This window comes from Eurosta solidaginis, chromosome 5, assembly GCF_040869045.1.
Source record: "Eurosta solidaginis isolate ZX-2024a chromosome 5, ASM4086904v1, whole genome shotgun sequence".
Taxonomy (NCBI): domain Eukaryota; kingdom Metazoa; phylum Arthropoda; class Insecta; order Diptera; family Tephritidae; genus Eurosta; species Eurosta solidaginis.
Genome location: NC_090323.1, coordinates 88,313,673 through 88,334,331, shown reverse-complemented (window position 1 = coordinate 88,334,331; position 20,659 = coordinate 88,313,673). Strand labels below are relative to the sequence as shown.

At 39.2% G+C, this 20,659-nt stretch overlaps 2 protein-coding genes and 1 pseudogene across 3 annotated transcripts in view; 1 reads left to right on the top strand and 2 right to left on the bottom strand.

The window, feature by feature from the left end:
• The window catches only part of LOC137233596 (IQ and AAA domain-containing protein 1-like), a 535,768-nt gene extending 515,384 nt beyond the window's left edge, over positions 1-20,384 (top strand). For both annotated transcript variants that reach the window (XM_067756723.1, XM_067756721.1), the window contains 3 exons: positions 18,897-19,054; positions 19,348-19,934; positions 19,998-20,384. In XM_067756723.1, coding sequence (XP_067612824.1) covers positions 18,897-19,054; positions 19,348-19,934; positions 19,998-20,102 — 850 coding nt within the window. In that variant the 3' untranslated portion in view covers positions 20,103-20,384. The remainder of the gene's footprint in view (positions 1-18,896; positions 19,055-19,347; positions 19,935-19,997) is intronic.
• Positions 4,295-5,959, bottom strand: LOC137233597 (poly(A) polymerase gamma-like; annotated as a pseudogene).
• Positions 6,238-7,166, bottom strand: LOC137233598 (zinc finger protein with KRAB and SCAN domains 3-like). The gene is made up of 2 exons (XM_067756724.1): positions 7,053-7,166; positions 6,238-6,975 (listed from the first exon to the last, which is right to left on the bottom strand). The coding sequence occupies exons 1-2, from the start codon at positions 7,071-7,073 to the stop codon at positions 6,331-6,333; spliced, it is 666 nt and encodes a 221-aa protein (XP_067612825.1). The 5' UTR covers positions 7,074-7,166; the 3' UTR covers positions 6,238-6,330.
• Positions 20,385-20,659: the final 275 nt, after the last annotated feature.

The following is a 20,659-nucleotide window of genomic DNA, read 5'->3' as shown; positions in this document are numbered from 1 at the left end:
ACGATTCGGATAATTATTTCCTGCCCCACCACGCCGTTGTAAAAGCAGAAAGTACAACCACCAAGGTGCGCGTAGTATTTAACGCCTCGAGCCCTACGGCCAACGGCAATAGCTTAAACGATATTCTCCTCCCAGGCCCAGTTCTACAAGCCGATCTACCCATACTTATCTTACGATGGAGACTATACCGCTTCGTATTCAATAGCGACATCGAAAAGATGTATCGACAAATTTGGGTGAACGAAAATCACACCAAATTTCAACGTATTGTGCATCGCACTTCCCCGAATGACCCTATTAGTCTTTACGAATTAAAGACGGTTACCTTCGGAGTGAACTGCGCTCCATATCTCGCGATAAGAACGCTCCTACAACTGGCAGACGACGTGTCAGACTCACACCCTACAGCGGCTAACATACTACGAGAATACATGTATGTAGATGACGTGTTAGCGGGTGGACATACGATCACATCGACTATTAAAGCCAGAGATGAAATTCGTCAAGTCCTACACTCAGCGGGCTTTCCACTTCGCAAATGGACATCCAATTCAGAGGACATTCTAAGGGACATCCCCAAAGCAGACCTACTCAATGAAAACTTCCTGGCATTCGAAGATACCAGTTCAGTTAAAGCGTTAGGCATTCGATGGAATGCCCTCTCCGATTTATTTTATTTTAAAGCAGGGACGCTGGACAACCCGGAAAACATTACGAAGAGAGCGATACTATCAGCAATCGCCAAACTTTTCGATCCCTTGGGATGGCTGGCACCAATGGTCATTGTGGCCAAAATACTCATGCAGAGTATTTGGTTGGAAGGCACCGCTTGGGACGAACCAGTATCTACCAGTACGCTGGAACGATGGAAAACCTTCACCGACCAATACCATGAAATCGATAAAATCCGGATACCTAGATGGGTCAACTTTTCACCAGGAACCGACATCGAGATCCATGGATTTTGTGACGCATCCGAGAAGGCTTATGCAGCAGCCATTTACATGCGCGTCAAAACGGATGATAATGTCTGCACGAACCTGCTTCTAGCCAAAACCCGAATAGCCCCAGTGAAAACTCTTTCTCTTCCACGTTTGGAACTTTGCGGAGCCGTGCTGTTAGCGGAAATCACCGAATCCATTTTCAGAAACCTGAAGTTGGGACCAGTGAGAGTTCACCTTTGGACGGATTCAACTATCGTCCTCGCATGGATAAGGAAACCGCCGTGTTCCTGGTCCACTTTCGTCGCACATCGGATCACCAAGATCATCGACATGGTTGGAAATAAGGACTGGCTGCATGTAAACTCAGAATCTAACCCAGCAGATTTAGGTAGCAGAGGATTACCTGCGTCTGAATTGGTCAACAATTCGTTGTGGTGGCAGGGACCTTCTTGGCTGCAAGAAGACACTTCCCAATGGCCAGCACAAGAAAGTGACTACATCACCTCCGTAGAGGAAAAGAGGGCGAAGACCTGCGCAACAACAACAGTAAATACTACCGATGTTCTTCAACGCTTTTCAGACCTACCTAGGGCTTTACGGGTGCTCTCATACGTTATGAGGTTCTATCGAAGAACTCACCCCGAAACAAAAAATTCATTCCATGTCATGTCGCACCTAATCTCCCCTGATGAAGTTAAGGCCACTACACGACTTTTAATTAAAATCTATCAGAAACAACATTATAGTTCCGAATATAATTATCTAAAGGCCGGAAAACCAATTGCAGGGAAAAGTGCAATACTTTCACTTAATCCCTACTTAGACCAAGATGGCATCATTCGGGTAGGAGGGCGACTCGGGGCGTCAAAGGACTTAGCCTTTAATGAACGCCAACCAATCCTCCTCCCATACAACTGCCGGTTATCCCGTCTTACAGTCCTAATGTTTCATCAACAAAGTCTGCATGGGGAAAATCAACTCATGTTGCGTCTGATACGCACCCAATACTGGATACCTAACATCAAAACCATGATTAGGGCAACCATTCATAATTGCAAAACCTGCACTATTCACCGAAAACAGGCGCAGTCCCAACTTATGGGTACCCTTCCCTGCGAACGGACTACTTTTACCCGCGCGTTCACCAATACCGGGGTAGACTTTGCGGAGCCTTTCGACATCAAAAGCTACCGCGGTAGGGGATGTCGACTGTCAAAAGGCTACGTATGCCTTTTTGTCTGTTTCTCCACTAACGCCATCCACTTAGAAGCCACTAGTGACCTTAGTACTCCATGCTTTCTCGCAGCCTTTGCGCGTTTTATCGCGAGAAGAGGATGTCCGAAAAACATCTACTCCGACAATGGTACAAACTTTGTCGGAGCGTCAAGATCTTTACGATCCGAGTTTAAAGCCTTCCTGGCAGAAAGCCGAGACAAGACAGTCTCAAAGTACAATCATCAAGCATTAAGCTGGCATTTTATTCCCGCCGCTGCTCCACATATGGGCGGCTTGTGGGAGGCGGGAGTGAAGAGCTTCAAAAGCCACTTCAAAAATATCGCGTCTCCCCATAAGTACACCATGGAGGAGTTCCAAACCCTTTTGTGCAGGATTGAGGCGTGCCTCAACTCGCGCCCACTCAGTCCAGGGTCGAATGACCCAACGGATCTGGAACCACTAACCCCAGGACATTTCCTAACGGGCAGCCACCTACTGGCTCCACCAGAACCAGATTCTAGTGAAAGCCCTGCCTCGATGATAAATCGGTGGCAGAAACTCAAAGCCCTCCATCAGACTTTCTGCAAGCGATGGAAGGTGGAATATCTATCCGAACTTCAAAAACGGGTGAAGTGGAAGCATCCTAAAGAAAACATACAAGTGGGAGATCTCGCCGTCCTCAAAGAGGACAACTTATCTCCCAACGAATGGAGGTTAGGTAGAGTCGTCAACGTACACCCCGGCGAAGATGGCCGAGTACGTGTAGTCGACCTCATAACCGAGAAGGGCCAAGTCAGACGACCTTTGGTCAAACTGATCCTTCTGCCTACGGAGATCGATTGTGAGAGGACCACGGGATCCTCTTAACAATCCCTCCTTTCCTCCCCATCCCTCTTTTCAAAAAAATCTACCCTAGCCTAATGCAGATTCCCCATCTGCCACAAAACACTTATTTTTAAATTTTCAAAAGTTAAACTCCAAGTTCACTCGCTCACCCCGGAGCGAGGACACCAAAAAAATCCAAATTCAATTCAATTTCAAAAATTAACCCAAATTCACCCGCTCACCCCGAGCGAGGACACAAGAAACCACTCCCATTCACTCGTTATCCCATAACGAGGACATCATAAAAGCCTACCGCAGAAGGGCGAACCGATCTGCCACAGAATCTAAGGGCCTTCGGCCTTTCATATTTTCAAACTTCCAACAAGTCAACCCGAATTCCCTCCATCAGCCCGACCAAGGACCACAGAACACCTACGCACTCGGCCAAAGGCGCGAGGCCAACAGAATTTACCAAAATTCATCCCCTTACCCGGAGCGCGGATCACAGAACACTTACGGTTCGGAATTGTGACACATCATTTAGGGAAGACTCCAAGTACCAGTGTTCATACGAGGAATCAACAAACGAAAAACCGAAATATCCAACACGCAAAATGTTTGCGAGGTTGAGTGCTACGTATTTAAAACAAAAAAATAAACATTTTTTTTGAAGCTATTTAAAACACAATACAATACATGTCTCAACACTTCGAAATAGCGCAAAATTACCGATAAATTATTAAACACAAGAACTACATAACTCAAGTTTAATCCAAGGATCGCAAAAAGCAAACAATTCGTGTAACCACTTCTTATTGTTGTAAAATGGTGTATACCATTATATACACTTCTGTGCAGGAGCAAGTTAATGTGTAATTTCTTTGAGGGTCGTATCACCCCACAAAAAAAAAAAAAAAAAAAAATGCCTTGAACTTATGCTCATATAGGGAGTTTTGGCAACAAATATTGGAATGGTCCACCATTCCTCAAACAAGTTCTGCAAGAATGACCAAACCAACATAACTTTATCAACTCACTGAATATTTAGTGGAAACATGAATTATTTCCCCAAAACCTCTGGCATTTACAAATTTATTATCACTACTAATATACTACGTGGTCATGCGGCCCATTAAGTTTTTAACTAAAACAGATACTTTCCTACTATTATTTCACTGAAGGGGATTGAATTATTCCCCGTTTCCCTACTTCGTACAAGTAACCCGTCCAGATTGCTCATCGAAGAACAAACATATAATAATTGAATTAAACTCACCCTCTCTTTGTTCATTGACTGATAGCTGCGCTTCGTGAATGGATGTGTAACTCGTTCCAGTGCACCACCAGATAAATTGGGTACTTCCGGATCCATGATCTCACCAACTTTCATTGGTTTCCTAACGTCCGCAAGGAATTGTGAAGGCACCTAAGTGACGCGTATGTTGCAAGTAAGCTAATGACACCTAATTTTATTGGAAAGGAAATATGAAGTTTTCCATCGCACAGATTCATTTATGCGAATACGTTTATATCGTCTATGAAAGCTCAAACCACATATAAAACGTTTTCCACGGGCCTTAATACCAAATGGTGGAAATAATCCCATAGCCCGGTAGCAAGCCGACAGTCTTGGAGGCGATTTGATATAATCACTTCAAAAACTCAAACCAATACAACAACCAGAACAGGTGGTCGGAACTTTCACCGACGATATATATTTTAGACTACAAACTATACTAACCGTAAGCTACTGTGCTTGACCTTGACACACGTGTACGTGAATCATTCCACATGCGTGAAATGTCCTCTGTTTGCGATTCACCTACACGACCCTTTTTAGTCGTACCATCTTTCTGTTGCTGTGTTGCAGATAATTCGGTCGACAAACGTTTACGATTAGCTAAAACTGCGTTATTAAAATTGGTGTTGTTCCCTGGACGTGCGTTCACACTTCAAAAAGTCCGTATCTAAATACTGTGACAGTGCTTTACGCTTTACATGCCGCGCCTCAATTTTCATTCCGTGCATAAGCATTTTTACGTTTACCCCATGTTGTATGACGTGTTCTGTGAAGTTTTGAATACTCTCGTTCAGGCCTACATTCAAGTTCTCTGTACGCTCAAATTCCAAACCAATCAACCACATCGCACAAGAGTTGGATGAACTTATGGGTGCACTACCACCACCACTTCATTGATTTTTATCATCATCATTGACGCTGTTGTTGTGTGTGCCGACAACAGCTGGTTTCTTATAATCAAAACATGTAGGATTTACATGTGCCAATGCAATGTGTTGATTACGTTCTAAATTACCAACCCACAAACGTATTTTTGACTCCACTAAGCCGCACCATTCGAGCTGGTCGTCGCCATTTTGCGATGTAACTAAAAGTACAATAGAGTGATGATATTTGTAAAAGAAACTAGGGGCTTCAAATAGTCGATCCCATGTCAGACGTCCGAGCATAATCTCACCAGTTGTAATCATACCTCGATTAAATTCATTAAGTATTACTTGCTTGGTTGATTCTGACACGTTGAAAGTGAAGGTTTGTTGAGGATATGCCGGTGTTATGATTGGCATAAGATGATCACGATCCGAGGCATTAACGCGTGGATCCCAAACCGGAAACCTTAAATTGACATTGTCTGGATGCTTCAGCAGCACCGGATTTGGCCACTTCCAACGCGAGAATACCCAAAGGAGTTTATGCCCTAAAGTGGTGGCTATTGCATTTGGATACAGTTGGCATGTGGGCGCTACCAACATAACCCACGTGACACCACCAAAGTAACCCAAACAAGTAGAGTAAATGTCATGTTCTTTTTCCATAATGCATGTCTTTATAACATTGCAAAGATAGAAATATTAGACTAATAGTCAGCCAAAAAAAAAATTTTTTTTTTAATTTTTTGAACATCACTCACGGCCGCCAAAAACTATGAAGGCTATCAGCATATTTATAATTACGATTTAATATGATGAAGTCGGTCATTATGTACATGAGAGAAATATTAAATTTTCAAACTATACCTTGACAACCCGTTGTAACTTAGTCTTGCTTTTTTGCATATTAGTCGAAGTCTAATAGCAGAACAATTCTATAAAGGATAATTTACCCCATATGGAGCTAAAGGCATTTTAACGCTCATATGGCCAATTCTAGAGGCCTATAACGCCTCTCCTAATCACAAGCATCAATCACTTCACAGCGCTATAGAATTTATACGATTGTACCTACACTTTAGAATCTAGCGTGTGATTTGCATTTTAGGACACATTCAATCCCAATTTAGCTTCTGCTTCATTTAAGGCCTTCATATTGCGCTCACGTGTCTCTTCATCATCGTTTAGACGTTGAGTAGTGTGCACGCAGCTCAAAGGCAGAACAAAACGCTGACGGGCACAATTCACATCTATAAACATTTTCACCAATGTGCAGGCGCATATGTCTAATACGATCATTACTTTGAGGAAAAGGGCGCTCGCAATAGTTGCACTTATAGGGTTTTTCTCCGGCAGGGGTACGTGTATGACGGCGCTGATCATCCGCTCGCACAAAGCTTAATTCACAATATCTGCATTTAAATGGTCTTTCACCATGATGCAGTTTCTGTCGCCGCAATTCTCCTGATTTGGCAAAGCTCGCAATTTGCGAATCTTCACAATGTTCCATTACTTCGTCATTGCCGTGTATAGTGCCAGCAGCACTTGCTTGCTGCACTTCTGAAAAGCTTTCCCCAGCTTCCAAACCTGTAACTTCCAAGGTTAACTCTAGTGCCCAGTAATATCCATGACAAAATCTGTAAAGAAAAAGAGAAAAAGCCATTAGTGCATGCATCAATGGACATCGCAAAAGTGTGACAACTGACGGCGCGGCCGACGCCGCAGTTGGAGCACCCCTTTGCGATGCCGGTAACCTAGAAAACAAAAAAAAGGAGCGACACATAAAACCCATCACCTCTCCTGGATCTCCATCACCAGTCACCTGAAAATAAAGAAAAATTAATTAATAATTTAAACTAAAAGAATATATCAAATGAACAAATCTTAAAACGAACTTACCATTTTCTTCCAATTGTCCATGCGTCATGCTTCAATCGCCGTAGTAAAAAGAATTGAAAGAGCGAAAAAAAAAATCATTCGATTTTTTTACCGCTTCTTTCAATTCAATGGAATTTTACATTCTATACACGGGTGTGTATGAATGTTCAGTTGCTTTGTCTTTTGCCGTTGGCATATTTGTAACCAACGTATGTACATATGTATGTATGTATGCCTACTTGGCTCGCCATATCATATTAGTGTTGCATAAAAAGAGGCAACCGGGTACCGAAAACCCGCAAAACACAAAATCGGGATCGGCATTTTTTTAATCCATATGGGCGCCCGGGCAGTCCCAAAACATACTTACTCACAAAAATAAAGGCGAAAACCTCATTTAAAAATAATTATGGTCTCATTTACAAAAAAAAAACAACAAAAAAATTCCTTTTTGATTTTTTTGCCTTCGGTACTGCTTGTTTTTTTGGCTGGGGGGCAGGACTTGTTGTTTTTCAACAACAAATATCACAAAGAGTCCTTATAAGGGCTCGGTACAAAACCAATCCGAGTCCCGAAATTAAAAAAATCCGACATGATACAGTCCCGAAATTGGAAAAACTCAACTGTTTATACCGGCCTAGTGTGCTACTGCCCCAGTGACCTAGTTTTTTTTCAAGGGCAAGCAAATACATATATGTATATATATACTCGCACACCACAAATTCACCATACCAGCTGTCAGCTAACCAATAAATACACGACAGAGTTGCATGGTACATTTCGCATAATGGTACGGGCAGATAGAACGCGTCGCTGAGAACGCATCGCCAATCTGCATGTAAGCACCGGCAGTTGGTACATTTTCCAATTTAATTACGATGTTCGCTATTCGCCATGAGCTGTCGCACAAAATTAAACCAATACCGTCGTCAGCCACTACGGTTCATTTTAAACTCGGTTTATTCACATTTTAACGTACGTTTGTTAATAAAACACCACGCGTATCACGAAAACAAGTAATTTTGCGCGGGTGGCTTGGAATCACGTCCGCTCCAACCTCACACACACCGCAATCTTGCTGGTTATGTTGAAATATATAAGCTGCTCGAAATCACAGCACTAACTATTCTGCAAAAACGCTCTCGTCACTCCACGTCATTTGACTAGTCATTTTACGGTGACAGGTTATATTCGTAGTCACATTTGTATGGGCGTGGGTAGGTTTGTGACCAGGTGTTTTGTAGGGTAATAATATAATACACAACTGACGAAATACATGCGCTGCGGCGAAAACGCGCATCACCCAACCAACCTCACGGCCACTCGCCCTGGCACATCCATAAAATGCCACAGTCACCCTGAGAGCGACACGACACGTTATACGCTGGAACGGAGACCTCGGCCTCTTCGTCCAGCCCAGAAAAATCTCAAAACCCTCGAGTCTGGAACGGAGACCTCTGCCTCTTCGTCCAACCAACAAAAAAACCGCAAATCTGGAATGGAGACCTCGGCCTCTCCATCCGGACCGACAAAAAAAACCAAAGAATAACAAACAATGGTGCCACTCTGGAACGGAAACCTCGGCCTCTTCGTCCAGCCTTACTGGCCATCGACAATACACATATTACATTCTGAATTTCTATATTTAAGAATTATGTATAATTCAATGGCAAGAAATATTCACTTCACTGTTCATAACCGCTAATTCTTTCATCTTAGCTCAGGTGGCATGCTAAGCAAGTCGAAAGGGATTCCCGGCCATTTTGCGTCGCAGACGAACTCTTCATTTAGATTAAGTCTAGTGTGTAAGTCTTATAATAATTTTTCTCGTTTCAGGGGAGGTCATTGGCGGAAAACGATGTTGCGTATCGGAAGGGGGGCCGGCATGTTTAGGCAGGATGCCTAACTTTTCCGCATCTGATTGCGACCCCCCCAATGCAACTCTGCAAATCGATACTCGATACTCGAATTAATTTATAACCACCCACACCATCACCCTCATGCATGTGCATGCATGTACATGCACGTGTATGTGTGCTTTTTGTCAGCACTCATGCATATGCATGTCGGGGTTGATGTGTGGGTGCCTTTCCCCTCCAAAACGGAGGATTTTGCGGGTCAACGGTTGTAGCTTGCTATACAACCGGCCTCTTTTGTTTTCAACAGCCAACCAGCTAACATCTGCCGCCAAGGATCTCTGCCGTTTTTCTACAATACAGTCAATACAGGTAATATTGTCACCAAAATCTTGTACTTATATTCAATAAAACATATTATTATAACGAGAAATTCTCGCCTATTTGTCTATTCCTTTATTCCACACGCCACATTCCCACTGAGATCGACCCCGGTGCGCCCACCTCTCCAGGATTAGACGCACACCGGCCGAACATCCATTCTGCAACAGATGTCGCAGTGTTGTGAATATCAATTGGCACGAACCAGAATAGAAGTAGGATTAATGAAGACAATCAAAAAACCGCTGTGATGGCTGAATGGTTATAGTAGCGACGCCTAAACGTTGCCGATGAAGGAATTTAGCAGTTCCCGAAATGGATATCTATACACCGAGCTTTGGCAGTTGTATAAATTTTTTCTTTCTTCTATTCTAATTTAAAAATTTTTTTAATTAAGAAAAAATGTGTCATAACAATAATAATGATAAAAAATTATTGTTAGGCCTTGAGCTCGATTCGAACCCGCGATCTTAAATTCAGTAGGCCGATATAACAACAAAAATTGTTAAAACTATAATTATATTTAAAAACTAATTTAAACATTTATTGAACAAAGCAAAAAAAGGAAAAACGTAAGTGTGTGTGTGGGGCATATTTTTGGGTGTCTACAATGGACACTTTAAAGTTGCGCTATGCGCACTTTGGACATAGAGGAGGCATTCGACAACACGGCCCACGAGAGTGTGAATCGGGCACTCGAGAGAAGAGAGATACAACGTCCGATCCGTATATGGATAAACGCCCTACTGCGTACGAGAATTTCCGAAACCTCGAGTGGGGGCGGTACAGTAGAGATCAAGACAACGAAGGGATGTCCACAAGGGGCGTCCTGTCACCCCTGCTGTGGATCCTGGTAGTAGATGAACTTCAACAGAGGACCTCAGAGAACGAAATCCAATGTCAGGGGTACGAGGATGATATTGTTATAATTGTAAGAGGCAGATTCGAAAGCAGCCTTTGCCACATAATGCAAAGGGCATTGAGGTTAACGAAAGAATTGTGTACTGACCCTAACAAGGCAGCCATTCTACCCTTCACCAAGAGAAGAAAACTAGAAGGGATGAGGCACATCGCAATGGATGTAATACAGTTGGAGCATAGGACCGAGGTGAAATACTTGGGAATTACGTTCGACTCTAAGTTCTTAGGAAGCACGTCAACAACACCATATCAAGGCCACAAGAGTAATATTGGTGTGTAGACGTTTTGCAGGAAGATCCTGGGGATGCAGCCCAAAGATCCTAAGATGGATGTACACTAATATAGTGAGACTTGTCATAGTGTATGGAGCAGTTACGTGGGCATCAAGGACAACCATGGTGACCGTACAAAAGTCACTCACGAAACTTCAACGCTTGGCAGGCATGTGTCTGCATTACGGGAGACATGCGAGCATGCCCGACGGCGGCAATGGAGGTGCTGCTAAAGTTAAAGGCTCTACACATAATAATTGTGCAGGCAGCCAGGAGTATTTTAGTAAACATAGCTAAAGAGGGATGCGGAAGAGGCAAAGTGATACATTCACGGAACATGGAGAAGCTGAAGGAGCAGATTCCACTCATCCAACTTCCCAGTGATGACACGAGGAAGCTAGTTAAGTTTAAGGAGCACTTAAAAATAGAGCTGTGGAACAAGTGTACATAGGACACCTCCAGAATTGAAGCACTTCAGCAGGAACACACTATAATATGATACACCGATGGCTCGAAGACACCGAAGGGCATAGGAGAGGGGATCTTCGGCCCCCGAACCAAAATTTTCCTACCAATCGGAAAATATCCGAGCATCTTCCAAGCCGGTGTGCAGAGATAAATTTACAGCGGGGATATACAAACGAGAGAATCGCTATACTCAGCGACATTCAGGTTGCGCTCAGTCCCTGAGTGCGTAGAGAGGCTAAGCAGTCTAGGGCCAATTACACCATCCGTTCAGCCTGGGTACCTGGGCACAGAGGAGTAGATGGTAACGAGCTTGCCAGAGTGGCGGCGGTGGAAAACCCAATAGGACCCGAGCTCATCATGCCGTTAGTGTCACATACAACAAGGGAAGAGTTCAGGCAAAATGAAGCTTGCCTCAGAGACAAACACTGGCGCGAAAGTCCAGGATAGGAGGATACAGCTCAAAGCGATATAAAGCCATGAATAATCTGCCAGAAAGCAGTCTTAGAATTTTGACAGGCATATTCACAGGTCAGTGCAGGCTAAAGAGCCACATGGATAAACTAGGTATATCGTCTAGTAGCCCCTGTCGATTCTGTGATCGCGAAGATGAGACTGCAGAACACATCCTGATGGAATGCGATGCAGTCGCGAGAGGAAGTTGAGATTTCAATGAAACCAAAAAGGCGAATATTGGGCATTCTCTTCTTTTCTTATTGAAAAGTTGAAATTATTTACTACTTTCATTAATAAATTTTTTTTTTTTACAGAAAATATCATATTTTTTACTCACCACAGTGCTCGTTATTAGATTTTCACAACGAGTATTGCAAAGAGCACGAATCGCCTAACATGAAAAAGTGATGTGATGAAATGAAAAAATTAATTTCACAGCGAGCATGAATTTTTTTTTTCACTTCATCACTTCATCGAACTTGAATTGACCTCCAGGTCACTGCAACATGCAAAAACTAGGTATATCGTCTAGTTGTCTCTGTCGGGAATGCGATGCAATCGCGAGAGGAAGACTTAGGATCCTAGGATCACCAACATTAGAAAGTAGTCATATACACTCTTTGAAGCCTAGAACCATTCTGGTTTTTTTTTAGAGAACTCGGTTTGGACGAGGGATTGTGAAGAGAATGAGGGCACAATAAATCAATAGGTCGCAGCAATTAACCTCACAACATATCTGTGTGTCTATCTACGGCAGTGTCTTCCCCTCTCCTCTCTCCTTTTTCTTCCCTGTTCCTTTTCTTCTCCTTTTCCTGCTTTTCTACTCCTCTCCCACACGCCGGCCATCTCCCTCCACACTCTTCCTCACCGCTCGTCTGTCCCTACTTTCCCATTACTTCTCATTATCCATCTCCCTATTTTCATCCTTCTCTCTATCCTCTTTCCTCCCTCTATTATACATTTAAATAATAAGTTGCAATAAATGCACTTACCTTTGATATTCTGAATGAGAATTCAAAGAAAGCAAAAGGTCAATATGGGCATTTTCTTCTTTTCTTATTCAAAAGTTGAAAATATTTACTACTTTTATTAATAAATTTTTTTTTGACAGAAAATATCATTTTTGTTTTATTTTTTTACTCACCACAGTGCTCGTTATTAGATTTTCATAACGAGTATTTTAAAGAACACGAATCGCCTAACATGAAGTGGTGTGATAAAATGAAAAAATAAATTTCACAGCGAGCATGAATTGTTTTTTTCACTTCATCACTTCATCGAACGTGAATTGACCCCCTGGGAACACCACGTTGGCTGTATGACAGTCAAGTTTTTAAATATTTCAAATAATAAAAAATTTATTAGATACAATTTTTTGCATTGAACTTAAATTAACGTTTTTCATTTAAATTGGAGATGGGTTTGAAAGGCAATTTATACTAAAATATAACAACTATATTTAAGGTAACATGATCTTGGCAAAGTTAACCAGGTCAGGTGGAACGAACAGACAAATATTTCAGAAGTGGAGTGTATAAACCCCCTAAAAAATGTAAACACGAGGGGCTCGTCAATCATAACACATACGCTTGCGTCGGAAATTCATATAAATAACCTGTAGGATGCGCTCTGGCACAGCTTTCAGCGCTTATCAACTGAACGTCTAAAGCTCACTAATCTACCACCATCTTTTATGTGAGCATGTTTCGCAGCCTGAGCACGATATACAACCTTTACATAAAATGTTACGAATCAGGTGTTGGCTTCTGGACTACAACTACCACCTGCATTCTATGCATTAAATCAGATATTTTGATATGTTACCATTAAAATAGATACTTCATTGTCCCCCTTTTAACCAATACAAAATGCCTAATCAAAGTAGTGATTAACACGTGATAGCTTAATTCAGAAAGGCCCTTACCAACATATTTTTCGAAACTGCGTTTTTCGTGGGTTTTGGTAAAATCATATATGTAATACTCATATATTGCTACAAAAGGCTACCCTTCAAAAAACGCGAGTACTCTATAAATAATGTAAGGAATACTCCTTTGGGAGTATAGGACTGCTCCAAATCTAATCTGTATTCATACAAAAAATGTGCTCCAATTAACATTGCGATGTCCTAGGAGAGGAGTAGGTGATCCCACTCTCGATTTGTTTGTGAGTATTCCATAGAGTACATACGTGAGAGTACTTTCCAAAGTACTTTCACTGTAGTACTCCATGGAGAACCCACAGAGGATCATATGCCAAAGTACTAAAGAGGAATTGTGTCAGAAAGAATTATCGAAGTGAATTTAATTTAAAATGATAGTAAATGAAGAGGGGCAATACAACTTTTATATTTTGTACTACGAATATTCTTATGTTATTTAGCATTTGCGTGAACAAAGAAGCTAATATAATACGCATACGCATACGTGAATAAAGAAACTAATATAATATGTACCTTGCAAAAAGTGTTGGATTACGTGTTCCATTTTCTTCATGTTGGAGTACTCTAACAATACTCCTTTGTAATGTGTTGGCGGACCACCATCAGCCGATCATTGCTCGTTTTTTAACGACAGTGACCACGACACGATGACGATTGAACAGAGTTGCCAAAAGTAAAATATTGCATGCAAATAACTAATAATAAAATTTTACTTTGGCAACTCTGATAAAATGCAACAGCGCACTGGTTTTATGTATACATATTATATTAGTTCCTTTATTCACGCAAATGCTATATAACATAAGAATATTCGTAGTATAAAATATGAGTTGTATTGCCCCTCTTCATTTACTTTCATTATACCTTTCATGAAAATGAAATGGTATATTAATTTCGCCACGAAACCGAAAATTGTAAGTCCTTAAAGGAAAATAGATAGACCCACCATTAAGTATACCGAAATAATCAGGTTGAAGAGCTGAGTTGATTTAGCCATGTCCGTCTGTCCGTCTGTCTGTTTGTATGCAAACTAGTCCCTCAATTTTTGAGATATCTTGATAAAATTTGGTGAGCGGGTGTATTTGGGTGTCCGATTAGACATTTGTCGGAACCGACCGGATCGGACCACTATAGCATATATCCTCCATACAACCGATTTTTCAGAAAAAGGGGTTTTTTGTAATATCTTACCCAATTTAACAGATTGAAGTTTCAAACTTCACCATATACTTTCGTATATTGCACATATTGTTGCCTGAAAAAATTGATGAGATCGGTCGTATATATAGTATATATCCCCCACAACCGATTGTTCAGATAAGGAACTTTTCGTAATTTCTACCCCATTTTAACAGCTATAAGCTTCAAATTTCACCGATTGCTTACGTATATAGCATATATTGTTGTCTGAAAAAATCATAGAGATCGGTTGTATATATAGTATATATCTCATACAACCGATTGTTCAGATAAGAAACTTTTCGCAATTTCTACCCCATTTTAACAGCCATAAGCTTAAAATTTCACCGATTGCTTACGTATATAGCATATATTGTTGTCTGAAAAAATCATAGAGATCGGTTGTATATATAGTATATATCTCACACAACCGATTGTTCAGATAAGAAACTTTTCGCAATTTCTACCCCATTTTAACAGCTAGAAGCTTCAAATTTCAGCAAATGCTTAAGTATATAGCATATATTGTTGTCTGAAAAAATCATAGAGATCGGTTGTATATATAGTATATATCTCATACAACCGATTGTTCAGATAAGAAACTTTGCGCAATTTCTGCCCCGTTTTAACAGCTAGAAGCTTCAAATTTCACAAAATGCTTACGTATATAGCATATATTGTTGTCTGAAAAAATCATAGAGATCGGTGGTATATATATTATATACTTCATATAAACTCTCATTTTTGCCCCTTTTTTACGGCTAGAAGCTTCAAAATTCATCAAATTTCATCAAATAGTTACGTTTACGTCATATATTTTTGAAATACGCGATTCGTAGTCATACTTTTTACATGCAGACCACAAAAAACGTGAAGCTTTGCATCCTCACACAGATTACCTACCTATTTTTTATTTTATATTTATCTTAAAAATCGTTTAGATATGTTCAAATTTCACTAAATACTTACGTGTATAGCATATATTGTTGTCTGAGAAAATCATAGATACCGGTGGTATATATAGTATATATCCCATACAACCGATTGTTCAGATAAGAAACTTTGCGCAATTTCTTCCCCATTTTAACAGCTAGAAGCTTCAACTTTCACCAAATGCTTACGTGTATAGCATATATTGTTGTCTGAAAAAATCATTGAGATCGATGGTATATATAGTATATATCTCATACAACCGATTGTTCAGTTAAGAAACTTTGCGCAATTTCTGCCCCTTTTTAACAGCTAGACGCTTCAAATTTCACCATATGCTTACGTATATAGCATATATTGTTGTCTGAAAAAATCATAGAGATCGGTGGTATATATATTATATACTTCATATAAACTGTCATTTTTGCCCCTTTTTTACGGCTAGAAGCTTCAAAATTCATCAAATTTCATCAAATAGTTACGTTTACGTCATATATTTTTGAAATACGTGATTCATAGTCATAGTTTTTACATGCAGACTACAAAAAACGTGAAGCTTTGCATCCTCACACAGATTACCTACCTATTTTTTATTTTATATTTATCTTAAAAATTGTTTAGATATGTTCAAATTTCACTAAATGCTTACGTGTATAGCATATATTGTTGTCTGAGAAAATCATAGATACCGGTGGTATATATAGTATATATCCCATACAACCGTTTGTTCAGATAAGAAACTTTGCGCAATTTCTTCCCCATTTTAACAGCTAGAAGCTTCAAATTTCACCAAATGCTTACGTGTATAGCATATATTGTTGTCTGAAAAAATCATAGAGATCGGTGGTATATACATATATTATATACCCCATATAAACTCAATTTTTGCCCCCTTTTTACGGCTAGAAGCTTCAAAATTCATCAAATTTCATCAAATAGTTACGTTTACGCAATATATTGTTGAAATACGTGATTCGCAGTCATAGTTTTTACACGCAGACCACAAAAAACCAGAAACTTTGCATCCTCACACAAAGTACCTACCTGTTTTTAATTTTATATTTATCTTAAAAATCGTTAAGGTATGCAGATCTGTTCACTATATATTTCTTATCTTATACATCCGATTATTCGGAGATTACGAACGGGATAAGATTATTGTTCAGCCCCATTCATGAAAGGTATGAAGTCTTCGGCACAGCCGAAGACAGTCCCGTTCTTACTTGTTTTAAATTAAATTCACTTCGATAATTCTTTCTGACACAATTCCTCTTTAGTACATTGGCATATGATCTTCTGTGGGTGCTCCATGGAGTACTACAGTGAAAGTACTTTGGAAAGTACTCTCACGTATGTACTCTATGGAATACTCACAAACAAAGCGAGAGTGGGATCATCTACTCCTCTCCTAGGACATCGCAATGTTAATTGGAGCACATTTTTTGTATAAATACAGATTAGATTTGGAGCAGTCCTATACTCCCAAAGGAGTACTCCATGGAGTACTATAGTGAAAGTACTTTGGAAAGTACTCTCACGTATGTACTCTATGGAATACTCACAAACAAAGCGAGAGTGGGATCACCTACTCCTCTCCTAGGACATCGCAATGTTAATTGGAGCACATTTTTTGTATGAATACAGATTAGATTTGGAGCAGTCCTATACTCCCAGAGGAGTATTCCTTACATTATTTATAGAGTACTCGCGTTTTTTGAAGGGTATACATAAAACCAGTGCGCTGTTGCATTTTCTCAGAGTTGCCAAAGTAAACTTTTATTATTAGTTATTTGCATGCAATATTTTACTTTTGGCAACTCTGTTCGATCGTCATCGTGTCGTGATCACTGTCGTTAAAAAACGAGCAATGATCGTCTGATGGTGGTCCGCAAACGCATTTCAAAGGAGTATTGTTAGAGTACTCCAACATGAAGAAAATGGAACACGTAATCCAACAATTTTTGCAGGGTAGGTACATTCCCAAACATCAGAGTGCCGATATATTGCCGTTTAAATGTTTTTGCTTTTGTATTCAATAATCGAAAGTACGTAAATTTAAATTTTTTCTTGTCACACTTATGCTGCTACAATCACAAACCTTTTATAGGCTGTCTTGTTTTGATTTCGAATTCAAAACACATTGCGAGCATTTTCTATTAGCAATATAGGAGTATTACATATATGGGTAAAATATATTAAAGTACATTCCCCGGAAAAATTTGAAAGTGCTAGAACGAATAACCAGGGAGTAACGCCACTTTTAAAAAGTAATATGTATCTGCATATAGTGAATGTGAAAAAAAAAATTTTTTTTGCTTCTCCTGTAAAATTTTTATAATTGTTGGTTAGGGCAGGTGTTCTCATCCCGTTGACGTTTCCCTTATTCTGATAAGGTCGGCATACATATTTAAGAGGGTTGTCTATCATACATACATAAGTGCTTTTGAATTCTGCCAAGATCGGAGCAGATTTTACTATACGTTTAGAAATATAATAACTACATATATAAGTCGCTACCAGAATTTTTTAGTCAAAAAGAATAACGTATCTTTGTATTACCCAACAGATTCTAGTAAATAATTTGCAACAAAAAACACAACACCAAGGCCCTAACCAGCATTTGGCATATAGAGCTGCGGAAAAAGTGAGGTTATGTTGTTGACATCACCAATATTATTGCATTATGGCTAGGGCCTTTGTTAATTAAGCTAAAGATATGCAAGTCACTAGTGATTGATATGTCACACATTTTTGTGAATGTGTTCGTAAGAAAATGTCAGTATGTTAATACCGAAAACTCAAATCTTGAAAGATAATAAATATCCTTGTATGACTAACCCGGTGATCCCAATAAGTCAAAATCGAAAATAGACATATGTAAAGGCATCTAGCATTAATTTTTAAAGAAAAAGTTTATTAAACTGCAGTTGAATTGACACTTTTTTTTCTAAGCTCGAGGTAGCACTGATCAGGTCTACGTCTCACATGCTATTTACTGCATTGCCATGCGATACCCTGCAAATATAACTAGGCCTTTATATAAAAGCCTCATGTTTTAGAGACCTATTTTGGCGTCCAAACAGCTTTTCTGAGCATGCTTCCGTGGAAAATATAAAAGAAATTTTAAAACACTCAAACAGTTCAGGGCCTGTTTTGTGTTTTACGATTACGTATGGAAATGCAATTTCACTGAAACGATAGTTATGAATCTGTCAAACTATTGGTAAAATTTGTAATAAATTATGGATCTTATGAGTACTAGAAGCAGCTATTTCATATATTTCCTTATTCCTATTCACCATTAAATAAGAGCTATTGCGATTAAGAAAATGGATTTCGATCACGGATCGTATAACATGATACGGCCTTCGAACTTCCCGCAGAAAACTAATACTCTATATTACTTGTACTGAATACATCTAATTTTCCAATAATTATAATACTTCATATTTTTATATTTTAGCACTTTGGGGCCAGCTAAGGGTGATATTAAAATGGTTGCTCAGGAATGTATGTTGGGGTTGGGAGAATTCACTGTTGATAAACCGAAATCGCTTTGCCTGGCAGGACCTTTGAATAATGGAAAGACACTGCTTTCTCACATCATGGCGTTCGAAACAGGTATTCGTTTTACACTTACTTCAAAGTATTTACTTGGCGTATTCCTGATCGAAATTAAGTAGTTACTTATATTTTAGTACACCTTTTTGACATTACTTTTAACGGTCTATCTGTCAACAAGCTGTGACTAAATTTTAGTTCCTTCTAGAGGTTAACGCCGATCAACTCATCGCGTCGTATTCAGCTCTTTACTGACTATTCGATTGAATGTAATTCATATATTTAGCCTCTTTATGCTAATTTTTTTCCATTATTCAAACTTATTAATTATTCTACAATAAAAATCTTTTCAGACGCGGTTTTCATAAACCTTAGTCCAGAAAACACACAGTTTTTCGATGGCGAAAACGTGAATTATTTCATGCACGTAGTTATGAAAGTAGCTAAAGCTTTCCAGCCAACAATAATTTTTATACAGAACGTTCATAGGGTATTTTGGAAAAAGATCCCTAAAGACCAAGAATATTTAAAGCCTCGTTTACTTCAAAAAGCAATAAAAACAAAGATATTAAAACATATAAAGAAGAATGACAGAATATTGCTGCTAGGTACTACGGACGCTCCGTGGTCTGCAAATCCAAAAATGAGGCGTATATTTCAAAAAGTTTTATTGATCCAATCATGCGATTATGGTACCAGTTTTTTACTTTGGTTAGAAATCTTAGCAAATTACGCTGGCGAAGACTCTGTAGATGATTATGTTTACTCAGCACTAGCAAAAGTTTTCAAAGAATATATTTCTGGTGATACAACTGATAATATTAGCGAAACCTTAAATGTTCGAAGACGTATGAGATTGAAATCAACGCCTTTAAGTCCTTTTGAGTTTCTGCAGCACTTTATTGGTGGGGAAGAGCCATTGTTTCCACCGGAAGAAAAGGTGAATACGTATTTATATTTGTGATAGTATATTTTAAATATCTAATGAAAAATGTTTTCTTAGTTGATGGAAAAATATCAGAAATGGTACGAAAAAGCTAATAAGCTGTGTATTGCAAGAAGGATGTTCTTAAGGAAAAAGGAGCAAAAACAAAATCAGAAAAAATAGATTTGATTAAATGTATTCACCTATGCATTTATCTTTACTAATTAATTTACAAAAAATAATAATATCAAACTTTTTAAAGAATTGATAACAGAATAACTCATCAAAACAAAACAAATACCTTCGCCTGCAAATGATGGAAAATTTTGATTTCAATAATCTCACAAAATCTCCTCCTGGACTTTTGTTTTATTTTATTGGTTAACAACCAATTCGGCAATTTACTAGAGTGTCGTATTCGTTGTAAAATGTAAAAATTTTATGATGTTTCCTTGTTTTCCTATATAAAATTTTAATAAACATAGCAAAAAGAAAACACTTGGCTTTAATTCAAACTGCAAAAAAATAATGTATACTTTTTTTTTAATGGACGTTGTGACAGCGCACTGTCCTCAAGTGGCCCAATGAAACCAGGATAATTATGATGAATTTTTTTTTTAATTTTGAAATATGCTATGTTTATAATTTTTATTTTTTACATTTATTTGGTTTCAGTTTGTTTTTTAATGGGCAGCGGTTTGGCAAGCGTCGAAAACGAAAACTGCTAACCTACAGAATAG